This window comes from Bombyx mandarina, chromosome A1 (genome assembly GCF_030267445.1).
Source record: "Bombyx mandarina strain Sakado chromosome A1, ASM3026744v2".
Classification (NCBI taxonomy): domain Eukaryota; kingdom Metazoa; phylum Arthropoda; class Insecta; order Lepidoptera; family Bombycidae; genus Bombyx; species Bombyx mandarina.
In genome coordinates, this window is record NC_143234.1 from 3,554,556 (window position 1) to 3,569,339 (window position 14,784).

At 37.9% G+C, this 14,784-nt stretch overlaps 1 protein-coding gene across 4 annotated transcripts in view; it reads right to left on the bottom strand.

Moving 5' to 3' along the window:
* Positions 1–14,784, bottom strand: part of LOC114239625 (uncharacterized) — a 119,287-nt gene that overhangs the window by 22,750 nt on the left and 81,753 nt on the right. For 3 of the 4 annotated variants that reach the window (XM_089739836.1, XM_089739837.1, XM_089739835.1), the window contains exon 2: positions 9,004–9,069. In XM_089739836.1, coding sequence (XP_089595962.1) covers positions 9,004–9,069 — 66 coding nt within the window. Of the gene's footprint in view, positions 1–894; positions 8,400–9,003; positions 9,070–14,784 lie in introns of those variants that run through there. The other variant, XM_028169918.2, reaches the window with a different exon arrangement.

Sequence of the window (14,784 nt, forward strand, 5' to 3'; positions counted from 1 at the left end):
CGGACAAGAATTATGTATTAGTAAGCCCACAAAACTATCTTTAAACGATAAATAGACCAGGAATAAATAAAATACAGCATTCACAAGACTCACCTCGGGAGGATGTTCACGGGATGTGGACTTGGTAGCGTCCAGTGGTTGGGGACCTCAGGAACCGTCGTGGTGGTGCAAGAGTCATATCGTCCGGTTCGTTGTCTTTGTCAGAAGTCGTCAAATAGTTTCAAGTCGGTTCGTGATGTTATAAAATATATACATCCTACTGTTGTGAGAGGCTAATAATATGGTTCTTAATAAAATTTGTATTTGTTATTTTTATTTTGAGTTCTGGATGAATCTGACATAGGCAAACTTTAATGTTAAAGCTGGTTTGTAACATAATAAATAAGTTTCAAAACCTACTATTATGTAATCACCTTAAATAAATGAATAGCAATTTTCAAAATGTAATTTTGAAAAATCAAAGAAACTAATTGTGTTTGAAACATTACTGGTGGTAGGACTTCTTGAGAGTCCGCGCGGGTAGGTACCACCACCCTGCCTGTTTCTGCCGTAAAGCAGTAATGCGTTTCGGTTTGAAGGGTGGGCAGCCGTTGTAACTTGAGATCTTAGAACTTGGCGAACTCTCAAGGTGGGTGGCGCAATTACGTCGTAGATGTCTATGGGCTCCAGTAAACACTTAACACCAGGTGGGCTCTGAGCTCGTCCACCCCTCTAAGCAATAGAAAAAAGCAGTTATGACAAGTCTAATTTTTGAGTAATGCGGTATAAAATAAATAAATATAATAAATAAAGCATTCATATCGGTATCTAACGGTCAGTTTTTTTTATATTTTTCGTGTAAGTTTTCGCGTCATCATTGATTAGGTTTCAGAGTGTTGGATTAAAGAAATACCCTTTATTTAAAAATCCTCATTGTTTTATTGTTTTAATTAACATAATAAAATTATTTACAGTCGTAAGCGAAAGAAAAATATGAGTATTATAGATAATAATTGAATTCGTAAACTAAGTTCAATTAAAACTTATTCTTAGGCAGTGTACAGATTGTAACCTACAATATTTCTATACCAACATTTTAAATGGTAACATAGGAATATTTTTGGTGTCCTTAATCGAAAAACATATTCTAATCAAGTACAAAAGAGTATTCTGTTCTTAGACACTACGTTTAAAACTATAAGGCACTATTCATAGTTAACTTATTATAATACAATGTAAATAAATAATTAAACCATAACTTTATACAACAGACCGTTTGTTGGAATTTAATTTTCACGAAATATCATCGACCGAAGTTCCTTCTTTCATATGCCTGATTGAAGAAGGATTGCCCATGTTTACGACGTACGTTGGTGACGCGTTATATTTTATATGCTTACTGATTTCACCTACAATACTCTCCAGGCTTTGGGTTTCAATCTGGTTCTCAAATGAGGAGTCATCTAAGAATCTATCTCGGTCTGAAAGTAAGATTGTTGCGCTACTATCCAACTGTGAACCATACAGCTCGTCTATTGTTGGTAAAATGGATGGAGAGACTACGGCGTCCTCATAATAAATGGCTTCGCGTTTCCTAACCGTCTGTGTGTCATCACTGATCACCGTTGATAGAACTGTACTGAATTCACCTGGATGCTTACCAGATACGTATAAAGTGACAACACTGGTTTGCTTGGGTGGAGGTGCGGGCTTAGGCGCTTTTTGCTTGCTTCTTGACCGAGAAGGAGGCGGCGGTGGAGGGGAATCATCATCGTTATCTATTTCGTAATCATCAGAGAAGTTTTCGTTGCTATTCAGATCTGATAGGATGTTAGGTTTGGGGCTGTTACTGTATATGTCATTATTAAAATTGTTTTGAAGGGCATTTAAGTTGTTTAGATTAAGATCTGATTGGCCCAATCCTGCTAAGGGATTTACTGTAGGTAGCGAAAGGCTCTGCTGTTGCTGTTGCTGTTGCTGAAGTAAGAGAGGAAGAAGCAGCGAATTCAACTGCGGAGATGGACCTAAAGCAGTGGGAGTCGTAATCACAGTTTCCGTAACGAATTCAGTAGCGGTTATAACATTTGTCGTGGGATCTACAATTGTAGTCAAAATTGCCTTGCCTCTGAATGTAATTGGCAAAACTGTTTCTCTAGCATCAGTAATTGTGGTAACATAAGTGGTGGCTCTAGTCTTATATTCCGTTACAGGAGTTTGTACTATAGGTTGCTGCGGTAACAATCCCTGTCCTTGGAATGCTAGGAGAGGGTTGATCGCAGGTTGTTGGTTGCCAAGCAAAAGTTGTGATAGAAGCAAATTGGCCAAGGGAACGTTTGTATTAATTTCTGGAGCCACAGTCTGAGTTACGGATTCGACATTGTATACTGTGCTAGGTAAAATGTGAGAGAACGAAGTCTTACGGCCTCTTATAGTTGTGGGTGTGAAAATCACTGTAGTTGTCGGGGTTTCATGAAGTAGATATTTAATTAGTTTTGTAGCGCCGTTTTCTGCTAGTTCGGTAGATTCCGCGGCAAGTACTAATTGCTGCTGACCTAATGGCCCTATAGATGTCGAAACTTGATTTAGTAATAAAGTCTCAATGCTAGGGGTAGCTGACAAAACATTCTTGTATTCCGTTATTTTGCCGTTCACAAAAGGAATAGTGACCTCTGTTGGTATTTGATAAGTAATAGTAATCTTTCCGTCATTAAGAATGTTGTTAAAATTGTTGAATCTCTCGCCACTCAAATTTTCAAATGAGCTTCTTTGTCTGCTTGATGCTCTACTCGTGGTTGTGCGGGTACGAGCCCTGGTCGTTGCCCTGGACGGACTTGACCTAGAAGTTGAGGTCTTGGCAGATAGTCTTGGTAGTTTCGGTCTAGAAGCCGATGTAGTTGTTCTAGATGAAGTCCGGGTCTTTGCTCTTCTATACGATGGTGTAGCAGCGGTCGATGTAGTTCTACTTTCTCCACGAATAATGAAAGGCTGTCTAGATGCAGCTTTTACACTGGATGACGTTGTTGCTTTATTACGTGACGTTGTTCCTTTATTAAATCGTGAACCTGGTCTAGGTTTTTGTGTAGATGGAGCTTGCGTTTCAGGTTCTGGTTCGGGTCGCTTAGTGGATGTACCTTTTAGTCCTGGTCGTCTAAAGTTTGTGTACCGACGGTTCGCAGTGCTAACTTGACGCTTGGTACGACGCCTAAATGCGAAAGGTCTGATTTGTACTATGGGCTTTGATGTGGGTGGTGTAGCGACTTGTCTCTCTTTTCTGTCGGATGAATCGTAATCATTATCTTCTTCAAACTCTTCTTCTTCTTCTAATAATTCTTCATCTTCTTCTACTTTTTGTTCATCTTCTTTGATTTCTTCTTCTGGTTCAGGTTCTGGCTGTCTGAAAAGATTTCTTCGTGGAAAGAGTGCATTTGGCCTTTGTCTCCTCAATGCCAGTAAAGGATTAGGTGTACTACGAGTTGTTGATCTTCTAGTTGTTGTTGTGATTCGACTTCTAGATGTTATTCCTCGTCTATTAGATGGTGTAGTCGTACGAGGAGTGATGGCTGTTCCTGGTTGTCTTAAAATTGGAGGTCTTCTGAACCTTAGCAAAGGATTATTGGTCGTTCTAATCGGTTGTTCAGTGACTTCTTCATAAGGTTCCGTAGCAGCTTCTTCAAACTGAGTTCCAAAAGTCTCCTCGTTTTGATCAGTGGGTGGGATAGTTAATGCAGTTGGTTGTTTACTGTTTCTTGCAGCAGGTAGCCTTAACGAAGCTGTAGGCCTAATAATTCTTGGAACAGCTGATCTACTAGCGTAATCTAGGCTACCACTTCTCAGAGAACTAGTTCTAAAACCAGTTCGTCGAGATGTAGGTGAAATGGAACTTCTTCCAAATCCACCTCGTGATGCAGATGGGGCATTAGCCGATGGATTGTTGACACTGCTACGCCCAGGAAAACGTTTGCCGGCACTAGATGCTGCAGGCGATGCGGACTGCTTTCTGCTACCTGGGAAACCGGACTGCCTAACAGATTTCAATGTTGGTGTGGCAGTAATGGTAGGCGTTGCATCTAAACGAGTTATCGTGGTAGCACTACTGGGTAGAGGTACACGTTTTGGAATAAATGTGGGCCTATTTCTTGATGAGAATGGCGTTATGACTGGAGTAATTGACGGTTTCTTAGGTTTAAAAGTAAGACGTGACTTTTTCCTACTATTTGTGCCATCATCCTCATCTTCGTACTTAGATTCTGTAGATGATTCAGATTCTGTTGTAACTGAACCCTCTAAAATTTCTGTGGATGAGCTTATATTATTGTTTTCTGTGGTTGTGGTTGTGGTAGTGGTAGTTGATGATGTAGTACTCTCCGTATTAAATGTTTTGTTATCGCTTGTCACGATTGTCGAATCGCCTGAAATAACTGCCACTTGTGAAAACAAAATTTTCTTTTCGCTTTCAGTTGTTGGTACGTCTGGTTTTACTTCAGCAAATAGATTATCAATGTATGTACCTAAAAGTACTGTAGGTGACGCTGATGAGATATCCGGTAGTTTGGTCGGCTGAATAACTTCCTTGACCAAAGTAGGTGCAATAAGTACCTTTTCACCCTTGTCTTGAATCAAATTATTTTCTGGAGCACCAGCCGGAACTTTGCGCCCTATTTGATTGTCTTCAGCGACCTTTGTATTGTCCACAATGTTTGTCACTGTTTCTAAGCTACTTCTTATTTGCGAAGTGTTTCCAGCGTAAAATGTGGTGAAATAAGTATATGTTGTATAGAACGTTGCTTTACCGTCATCCGGTTCTGAGCTATCATCTATTAAAGATGGTTTTATCTCGACTTCCAGATCTTTTGGTGGTAGAACACTGTCTACTTCAATGGGGGTTGTGTCAATTGGACTGACAGTTGGTAATACTTGAACTGTTGGAGTGACAACATTCGAAACAATTTCTTCACGGCTCGTGATGGTCGTTGATTTATCCTTGTATAGTGTAGTCCAATAAGTAAAGGTAGTGTAATAAGTAATAGGTAAATTACTTTCCTCTTCTGGTTCTTTATTCGGCATAATAGTTTCCGTGACAACGTTGGTGATAGTTTCTAAATGACTTTTGACTTTACTAGAATCTTTGCCGATATACATTGTCGTAAAGTACGTAAATGTTGTGTAGCTAGTCTGTAGCAAAAGGGTAGGGGATGGCAAAATTTCATCGATGTTACTCTCTGAACTTATTTGATCATCCAATACATTGTTATTATCTAAATATTGCCTTTCTCCTTTAGATGATGAGGACTTGACGTCTGTTACATAATTTGAATTGTCAGATTCTAAGGGTTTAGCCTCTACGCTAAACAACATATCAACTTCAAGAGGATTAGGTTGAATTAATTCTTTCTTGGTTTCGCTATGAGTTTGCTCCATCTGTTCAACACTGATAGTCTTTTCCATAGACGAGTTGTCTTCAGGATTTGAGGGGGGGTCCATTTTGACTTGCCTACAATTCCTAAAGTCAAATTGAGCTCTTGTACTTTCTGCTGCGAGCGGGTTACTCTTTGTTGGTACTAGTGCATCAGGTCCTACATAGTTTGTGTATACTTCGCTTCTACTGCAGACATTTGCATCAGTACCAACAAATATAGTTGTGAAGAATGTATAAGTTGTGAAATATGTTTTTACGGCATCTGGCTTGATACTTGCAACAACATCGTCACCTAAAGATGGAGTTGGCGTCTGGGAACTGTATACTTCATCAACTTCAACAGATTCAATAACGTCTTTGTTTTTCACCAAATCAATTATACTGTTAATGGCCACTGATTCAGTCGGACGCCCTACACCGACACTAGTTGGTGCTATTTCTCCTTCATCAAAAGCACCTAATAGCGAAGGGTCTAACTTGTTCAAATCAATCGTAGATGTAATAATATTTGTAACCACTGATTTATGACTGGCTACACTTGATGATTCGTCTCCGAAGAACGTCGTAAAGTATGTGTAAGTAGTGTAAAGTGTTTTATATATGACATCGATCTCATTTTCTTCATCATCCACCTTATCTTCATCGAGCAGTGATTCAGTCGTTGTAACGACACCTTGTCCGACTCTTTCCGTTTCCTCAGTATGATTTTCACTGGTAGTTTCTCTTTCATTGTTCTCGTTCCCTCTTTCTGTAGTAGTAGTAGTAGTTGTACTGGTGGTGGTTGTCGATGTAGTCGGCTGTTTCTCTTCATTTCCTTCATTGTTTGCCTCAGCGCTACTTTCATCAGATGATGTTCTATTTTCTTCATTTACTGTTCCACCTTGAGGTGCAATTTCGATTTCTTGCTTAGCTACTGTTATTTTATAGTCTTCAGTGCTAGGTTCAATCTCTATACTTGTTTTAGTTGTTGGTTCTTCTGATTGCGTTTCTGGGGTTTCCAAATTGGAATGTACAGAATAATTTACATCAATAGAAACAACTGCAGTTGGTTCGATCTCAAAGTTAGTTCGACACACAACATTTGTAAAGTAGCCAATGTTACTTTCTACAACTACATTCGATTTTACAGAGGTTGTTGTTTCAGTGTTTTCTAATGTAATAAAATAAGTTGTCAGATATGTAAGTGTCTTGTAAGCAGTAGTCATTGTAGATTGTGTTTCTAAACCATTAGTGCAAAACACGTCTTCATGTGTTTCGTGTTCTTCATTATAGGTTTCAATGTTTTCGTTGCTATCATTTTCATCATCCTCATCATCCTCAGTGCCCTGTTCATCGTTATTTTGTTCAGGTTCCGTTACGAATACCTTCGCTTCAGTAGTAGTTTCAAAATCTTCTGATGATTCATCACTATGCCCACTTTCTGTTGTAGTAAATAACGCTTGTGATACCTCCGTTGTTGTCTCGTTTTCTTCCTCATCTTCTTGGTCTTCTTCTGCGGTCTCACTTACTTCAGCAGCTGTGTTCTCACTCTCTTCTTCGGAATTTGTAAAAACATCAACAATATTTGGTTCTGTGACCACGGTTTCTTGAGAAGATTCCACTACCATTGGTGTCGGAGAAACGGAGCTCAAAGGATCCGTCGGCTTGGAACTAAAATCTTGGATCGGTATAACACCCAAAAAGTCAGTTAAGCGTGTGCTTTCTGTTGTAGATACAGAAACTTCTGATGGTTGAATAACGTCCACATTAAGACTAAAATTATGATCAAACTGAACACTCATTGTATCTGGAATAACATCATCAACTTGATACAGGACTTTTTTAAGGCTCTCTTCGTCATTGTAAAGGGCTTTCTCGGATCTATTATTATCTTCACTAGAAATGGACGTTATTATTTTAGTTGGAGAGATATCTTCGTGTGCTTTATATGTGGAACTTGCTACAGGAATATCAGAGGCAAGGAAAGTTATCTTAGAACCTAACTTTTGAACTGGTTTAGCCGATGGAAAAACATTAACTTCCCCAGGGTGCTGTGGTTGACTTGTTTCTGTGTTTGGCGTAAATATAATAACAGTATCTCCAACGACCGTCGTAAAATCGGCAAATCCGGCATACGTGAAAGTTTTCTTAGGTCTAGGTTCGCTTTTTTGTCCAAACAACTTCTTAGGCGTTTTAGTCTGTTGGACTGCTGGTTGAAATTGCTTGCGCGTTTCAACATTATCTATATAATAAAATATCGGAGAGAATTCGTTTTTAATCGTAAATGTCGGTAAATCGTAATTAGGTTTAACTTTACTAATATTAAGCTCCTCTGGCAAAGGTTCATTGCGTATAACTGGTTTGACAGGTTCGGCTATATGTTCGTAAGCCTTACTTTGTCTATATACCGGGTTATTGTAAGCTATTTGGGTAGGTTCAACGAAAAATTCGAATTTCTTCTCGCTTTCGATGACTGGACCGTCAAGATAGTTTAAGGCGTCATTCTGAACATAACGCGGAATCTCTTTAACTGGTTGTACTCTGCGTGCCACCGGCTCATCGAGTTGGTTTTCAGTTTGACTTTCAGGAGCTGACGGACTCCAGTAATTAACATCTTGAACTGGTTTACTGGCATAGACGATTTCCATCATGCTATTAGGCGCCAAGTAATCTGTATTTTTTAATACGAAATTCTCGGGGTCTATGAAGCCTAAATCTTGCTTGACGTTCCATTGTCCATCGAAAGCGGAATGTATACGCGTCGGATTGACAATGACAGGCTCATCGACAGCAGAAGGCTTGTTGTACAACACTAAAGAAGACTTGGTGAGGAGCTGTGCGTATATGCGACCATTATCCAAGGTGGTGCCGAGGATTTGGGTCGCATATTCCGTGGTGACACCGTCCTGGATGAAAGTCCTCGCTGTCGACGTCAACAAGCCGATGAGAGGTTTGACGCTGTGGTACCTTCCGACCTTCGTATTGTATTCGTTTCTCTTCTGATTCACGAGGAGTACTGTCAAGTCTGTTGTCGGGTCCGTCGATAATGTCATCGTCATTGTCATGGATGGGATCAATTGAGGTTTATTTTACAAGAGTCCGTTTGAGTTGATCCACGACCACGGGATTAGATGAAAGAGAGAGAAAAAACATACAATTAATAATACGGCAATAGAATTTTAGACAATGCTTTGGCATTTGCAAGGTTAGCACTAATATTACATTGGCTTGGGAGATTAATTGATTTCCAATAGCAGTACTTAAAGGTTTATGAAATTAATACAAAAATTTAATTTAAGTTCCGTTATACGTTGAAGATGATAGGAAACTGAACAACATAAGTGATGAAAGAACATGAATGAAAATAAACAACAAATATGGCAATGGATTTGTGGAAAATAACGAATCTCCCTTACGCGAAAACAATTTACAAAACAATTTTTTTTTTTAATTGTAATTAAAAAGAAAAAGAAAACGAAGGTTAAACGAATAGAAAAGATTTAAAGGAAAGATAAAGAGACTGTTCGAGAATCAAAATTACAATTTGGCAATCAAAACTTTTTACAATTATTGTATATATATCTTTGTATTTTTTTTTATTAGTAATATATAATATACACAATACACACCCCTGTTTTCTGGGCCTCCTTCCCTTTTGATTCTCGATGATTCGATTGTTCCATCAGAATTAAAATCTGAAACAAATAATACATGTACACTATAGACGATTCGTAATTACAATTTCGACATAAGTTTTATTAATTTATTCCTAAAATGTATGGGCTCACGTATCACCTGATAGCCTCTCAGGTTTTACAGTACATTGGCTATCCCACTCTTGGAACCGAAACGCCATTATTCACGGCTAAAATAGGCAAGGTGGTGGTACCTATCCATGCGGACTCACAAGACGTTCTATCACCATGAATATGCTGTATATATATATGGGGATTTCCACAATTTCCTCGATTCACTGAAATATGTGGTGGTACCCATCGGTGCGGACTCACAAGTCATTCTACCATCAATAAGTGAATATGCTGTATATTTGGGGATTTCCAAAATCTTCTCAATCGTTCATAACAAATATCTGTGAAGGCCATTGATTCCGACCAGGAAACCTTAACCAAATCACTAAACCATTTTGGCTATTTATTATTAAGTGAATGCCATCATCCAAGCTAACTAGACACTAGCAACAACAATATTTGTTACACCCTGAGCGAGCATTGTCCGTCTGTGGAAAGTTCTAGATGCCATATGCATTCGATAGTCAAAATCCATAGTGTTCAAATAAACCTTATAATGGTTCACGAGATATATACGTAAAGAGTTTTTAATTGTATAAACCTTTTTGAACGAGCCCAGTCGCCTTCAAACGTCCTTGTGGCTGTCCAATACTTTCTACAATCCATCTGGGTTAAGTTGAATTCTTGCGAAACGCTACGTTATAGCTATAATATAAATATTTATAGTTACTCTTGTAGGCACATTCAGGGCGTATTAACGTACGACACAACGAAAAAAAAAAGTAATATGTATTTGTATATTATTATATAATATATTAATACGTGAAGCAAAAACTTTGTATCCCTTTTTACGAAAATAGCGCGGACAGAGGAGTATGAAATTTTCCACACTTATAGAGAATATAGAGAAGAAGTGCACAATGCTAATATTTTTTTAAAATAATGTATAAAAGATACATTAAATCAATAAAGAAAACATTACACACACTACATACCATATATTTGACGCACACACGCATGCATACTATTTATGTATTTTCAAACTTTTTTTCTTGACGTCTATGGTCAAATTGAGAATAGATTAAATTTTGTTTGTCTTTATTAATATTTTTCTATAGTGTAGTCTTGGCGAAATTTGTGATTATAGAAGTATAATAGTCTTTGAAAATACAATCATAATAGTGTACAAACTTACAGTTCCAATTAATTATAGTCGAATTTCGACTACTGCGTGACCTCTAGTTATTATATAATTTTACTGTACGTGTGTATTTTTTTTGCCTACCTGTTCTAGTAACCTCGAGGGGTTATTCTAGATCGACCGAGCTAGTAGGTGAGCTCACAGGGCTCAAGCCTGACAATGTTGCTAACACGAACCTTAGCAAGAGCCGTGCCGCAGAATCTACCACCGGATCGGAATCACGACCCACTGAGAAGATCCGGCGAGAAACACGGTGGGCCGTGTCTGTGGGTTAATTTACTCGCCGATCCCTTCGTGCCAAACGACTGTTTCGACGAGAACGATGACCGGTGCTTTGGGTACCTAAAAGCACCTTTAGTGGATCGGGTACGTGTGTATGTCATTGAACTCCTCCTAAGCGGCTGGACTGCTTTGAATGATTTTCTTTGTATGCGTTTGGGTGGCGCCCTAGATGGTTTAAATTCACAAATCAGCCCGGCAAGTGGCGCTGCAATCGGTATCTAGGCTATTTATCTATACTGCAACTAAACGACCAGATCGACTTGAATGAACTTTTACAGAACAACGTCTGTCGGGTCATGTATATGGGAACGTCTTTGCGATTACTTGCTTGAAGCACACAAGGCACTGATGATGGATGACCTTTAAAAACTCGTTAGTGACACAACCCTAATGACGTGTTGAGTACAATTCTAAAACACCGCTAGAAGGTCCTATTTCTAATTTAATATTTATTTTGGTGGTCTGAAAGAGATCTCTCTTAGCGATAAGACAGCCAATTGTACTTTTTTGTATTTAATGTTTCGCATTTTTTTTTAATACTTTGCGTACAATAAAGCATTCTCTCTCTCTCTTTTTCTCTTAGTTTACTTTATAGATGAAGTTTTTTTGTCTTATAATCACAATGTTATAGGTAACCAACCTAGGATATATGAATAGGATATCTAAATAAGTTCAAGAGCTGCCTCATAGTTCGAACATCGAAATAGACACAATGCTTAGCTATTTCCAGAATTAAATGTGTTACAAACGTAAAAATATATTCGTTTTTATTTATTACGTCGTTACACGCTTGTGAAAACTTCCAGAAGATATTTAAGAGAACATTCGAAATTTAAAACTGAAAAACCGTAGCTAATAGTGCTACCAACATTACCGAGAACAGGATTTAAAAACGTTTGAATTCAGAACACGCAATGCGCCCAGTGCGTCAAGTATATGCGACAATGTGGACATGTCCGTAACAGTTTTATTGGCACCATTTGACATATGCGGTCGGCTACTCGTTTTTGCTTCAAGAAAAGGAACACAGGTTTCACTGGCACAGTATGTGTACGGAAGCGCACTCGTGAGGTGCATGGCGATCGGTTGGACCAACGTTTGACCCAATAACAACGGAAAATAGATCCGACAGTAACAGCTGCTAAAATAAATGCAGACTTTTTTTTTATTGCATGGGTGACGAGCTCACAGGCCTCCTGGTGTTAAGTGGTTACTGGGGCCTATAGACATCTGCAACGTAAATGCGCCACCCACCTTGAGATATAAGTTCTAACGTCTCAAGTATAGTTACAACGGCTGCCCCTACCTTTCAAACCGAAACGCATTACTGCTTCACGGCAGAAATAGGCGGGCTGGTGGTGCTACCCGCGCGGACTCACAAGAGGTCCTACCACTAGTTAAGTTAAACTTGAACGAAATCGCTTTTTTAACAAATCTATATATTAATACATGAAGTAAAAACTTTGTATCCCTTTTTACGAAAATTGCGCGGACGGAGGAGTATGAAAATTTCCACACTTATAGAGAATATAGAGAATAAGTGCACAATGCTAATATTTTCTTAAAATAATGCATAAAAGATACATTAAATCAATAAAGAAAACATTACACACACTACATACCATGTATTGTGTGTATCTACATACCATGTAGTATGCATGCACACACGCATGCGTAGTATTTATTTATTGTCAAACTTTTGTTCTTGACGTCTGTTGTCAAATTGAGAATAGATTAAATATTATTTGTCTTTGTTAATATTTTTTATAGTGTAGTCTTGGCGAAATTAGTGATTATAGAAGTATAAAATACAATTATAATAGTGTACAAACTTACAATTACATTTAATTATAGTCAAATTTCGACTACTGCGGGACCTCTAGTTTTTATAGTTTTTCAAAATCTCTTTAATCACAAAACTCATAATTTTTCCCTTCTCACACTTTCGAATTTAGAACGAAACGAAAATGCGTCCAATTCAATTTGACATTATGGTTTAAGCCGACCAAAGAAATGTACATTAAATGAGTTTTGTAATTACTATTTGGCCGGATTCTCGACTGTAGTACCAACGTTTTGAAAAGAAGTTTAATTACACGCATGGAACTGTCAAAACAGTGATTATTTCGCACGCTCTCCTTTCGTAAGCTCACCGACTAGTTCTAGCTTCATTAATCCCTATGCACTTTATTACATGGGAATAGGTATCATAATGGAATAGCTCCTAATATTAGATTTTAATATTATTCGAAATTCAAATTCTTTATTTTACTCAGCGTTTTGTAAGTGCTTGAGAAGTGTTCAGTTTAAAAAAAAACATGGAATAAGCGGAATTTGATTATCTACCCGTGCGACCCTTCAATACACATGACACTAACAATGGCAATTTTTTTTTTAATTATTACCCCAAAATATTTTTGTGTAAGTTGATATTACCTCATGGCGAAGAACAAAAAAAAAGAAATCGCTTCTTTTTAACATCTTTCATATTATAGGCCCCATGATAATTTTGAAAAGAAAACAATAACTAAAAATTTAATTTAAACATCATTTATTCAATTTATCAATGTAATACCTAGTAATACATAACGGTTATAATAGTAATATATGTAATATACAGTTGAGGAAAAAAAATCGCCTCCACAAAAAATATAAGTAAATGATAATTGCTTCTTGCTATTTTACAATTCATATTTTCTTGTTTTATTAGACGAAAAAACTAGTTTAAATTTTATATATAGCCCCCATAAAAACGTGTTCTTTCTCATTCTCTCGCCGGCTGAATCCTATACATTTATGTGTTTGTGTCTCTATGGACTTATTTTTTCGTTTCGTTTCATTTCGTTTCATCGAGTTTGAAATCACAACGATTCTAAAGAAGTTTCATTTCAATATATACTTTTTACTCACAAAAGTTTAATTTTTACCCCCCCCCCCAAATTTCATTTTACCGGGGTAATTTACCCCGGTTCCCGGACCGCTGGGTTAGATGGTTAAGACGCTTTATGTTAAACGGTTACCGGAGCCCCTAGACAGTAACAACGTAAGCAACGTTTGAAATCGAATTACCTGTTCAGAAATAGGCACGGTGATCATTGACACCTACACGCGTTCACAAGATGTCTAGTAAAAAAAAATAAAAACAATTCGGAATGACTATAAAAACGTGAAACACAATGAAAACGTGCTAAAGGTACAACATCTAAATTCTACAAGTTGAAATCTTGTTTTTTTTTTTTTGTAGTTTCACTTTTAACCGGCAAACGGATCCAATGAAAGTGAGTTTGCGGTACTCCATGTTTTGTTGGCCAGCTTCGCTTGAGAATTCAACTTTCTTCGCGAGTACATTTCGATGCGCGCTTCGGACCAACCACGCTTAGATGTTAATTGGACGTGATGTTGGGAATAAAAAGTGACTCGGTTTTGATTTTTCCGCGGAACATACTGCTTCTGTTTTGGTCTTTTTTTGATTGCTTAGATGGGTGGACGAGCTCACAGCCCAACTGTTGTTTTCTGGAGCCCATAGACATCTACAACGTAAATGCCGCCAATCATCTTTTGAGATATGAGTTCTAAAGTCTCAATATAGTTACAACGGCTGCCCCACCCTTCAAACCGAAACGCTTTACTACTTCACTGCTGGGTGGTGGTATCTACCCGTGCGGACTCACAAGAGGTCCTACCACCAGTAATTACACCGTTGCATCACTCGATACGAATGCACCGGACGTCTTATCCTTTAGGCCACGATGACTTCAATAGAAGACCGACAGTGAAATATCACTGCGACTGACCAAGTCGGTGGTGCAGTAATGTTGACTGTTGCACTAAGGGTGGCAGGTTCGAATCCCACATCGGGCAAACATTCGTGTGACGAACAAGCTTGTTTGCTCATTGTCTTTGTGTTTATTATCTATATATGTATGTCTCTGGCTTCCAAAATACCGGGAATCCTAATTTAAGGTCGCCCGCGCGTAACATTTTCCCTGTTACTACTGTCATTATTAATTACTTTACTTTGATTTGTCTCAATTCCATGCAAACATTACAACAGTTAATTAGTGTTATTAAAAGAAGATGTATTTAAAAAAAACACAAACACACGATTTTAGACGATATGTCAATTAAAAGTATCTAAATATATTTAAAAAAAAAAACATTATTTGTATTATTATCTA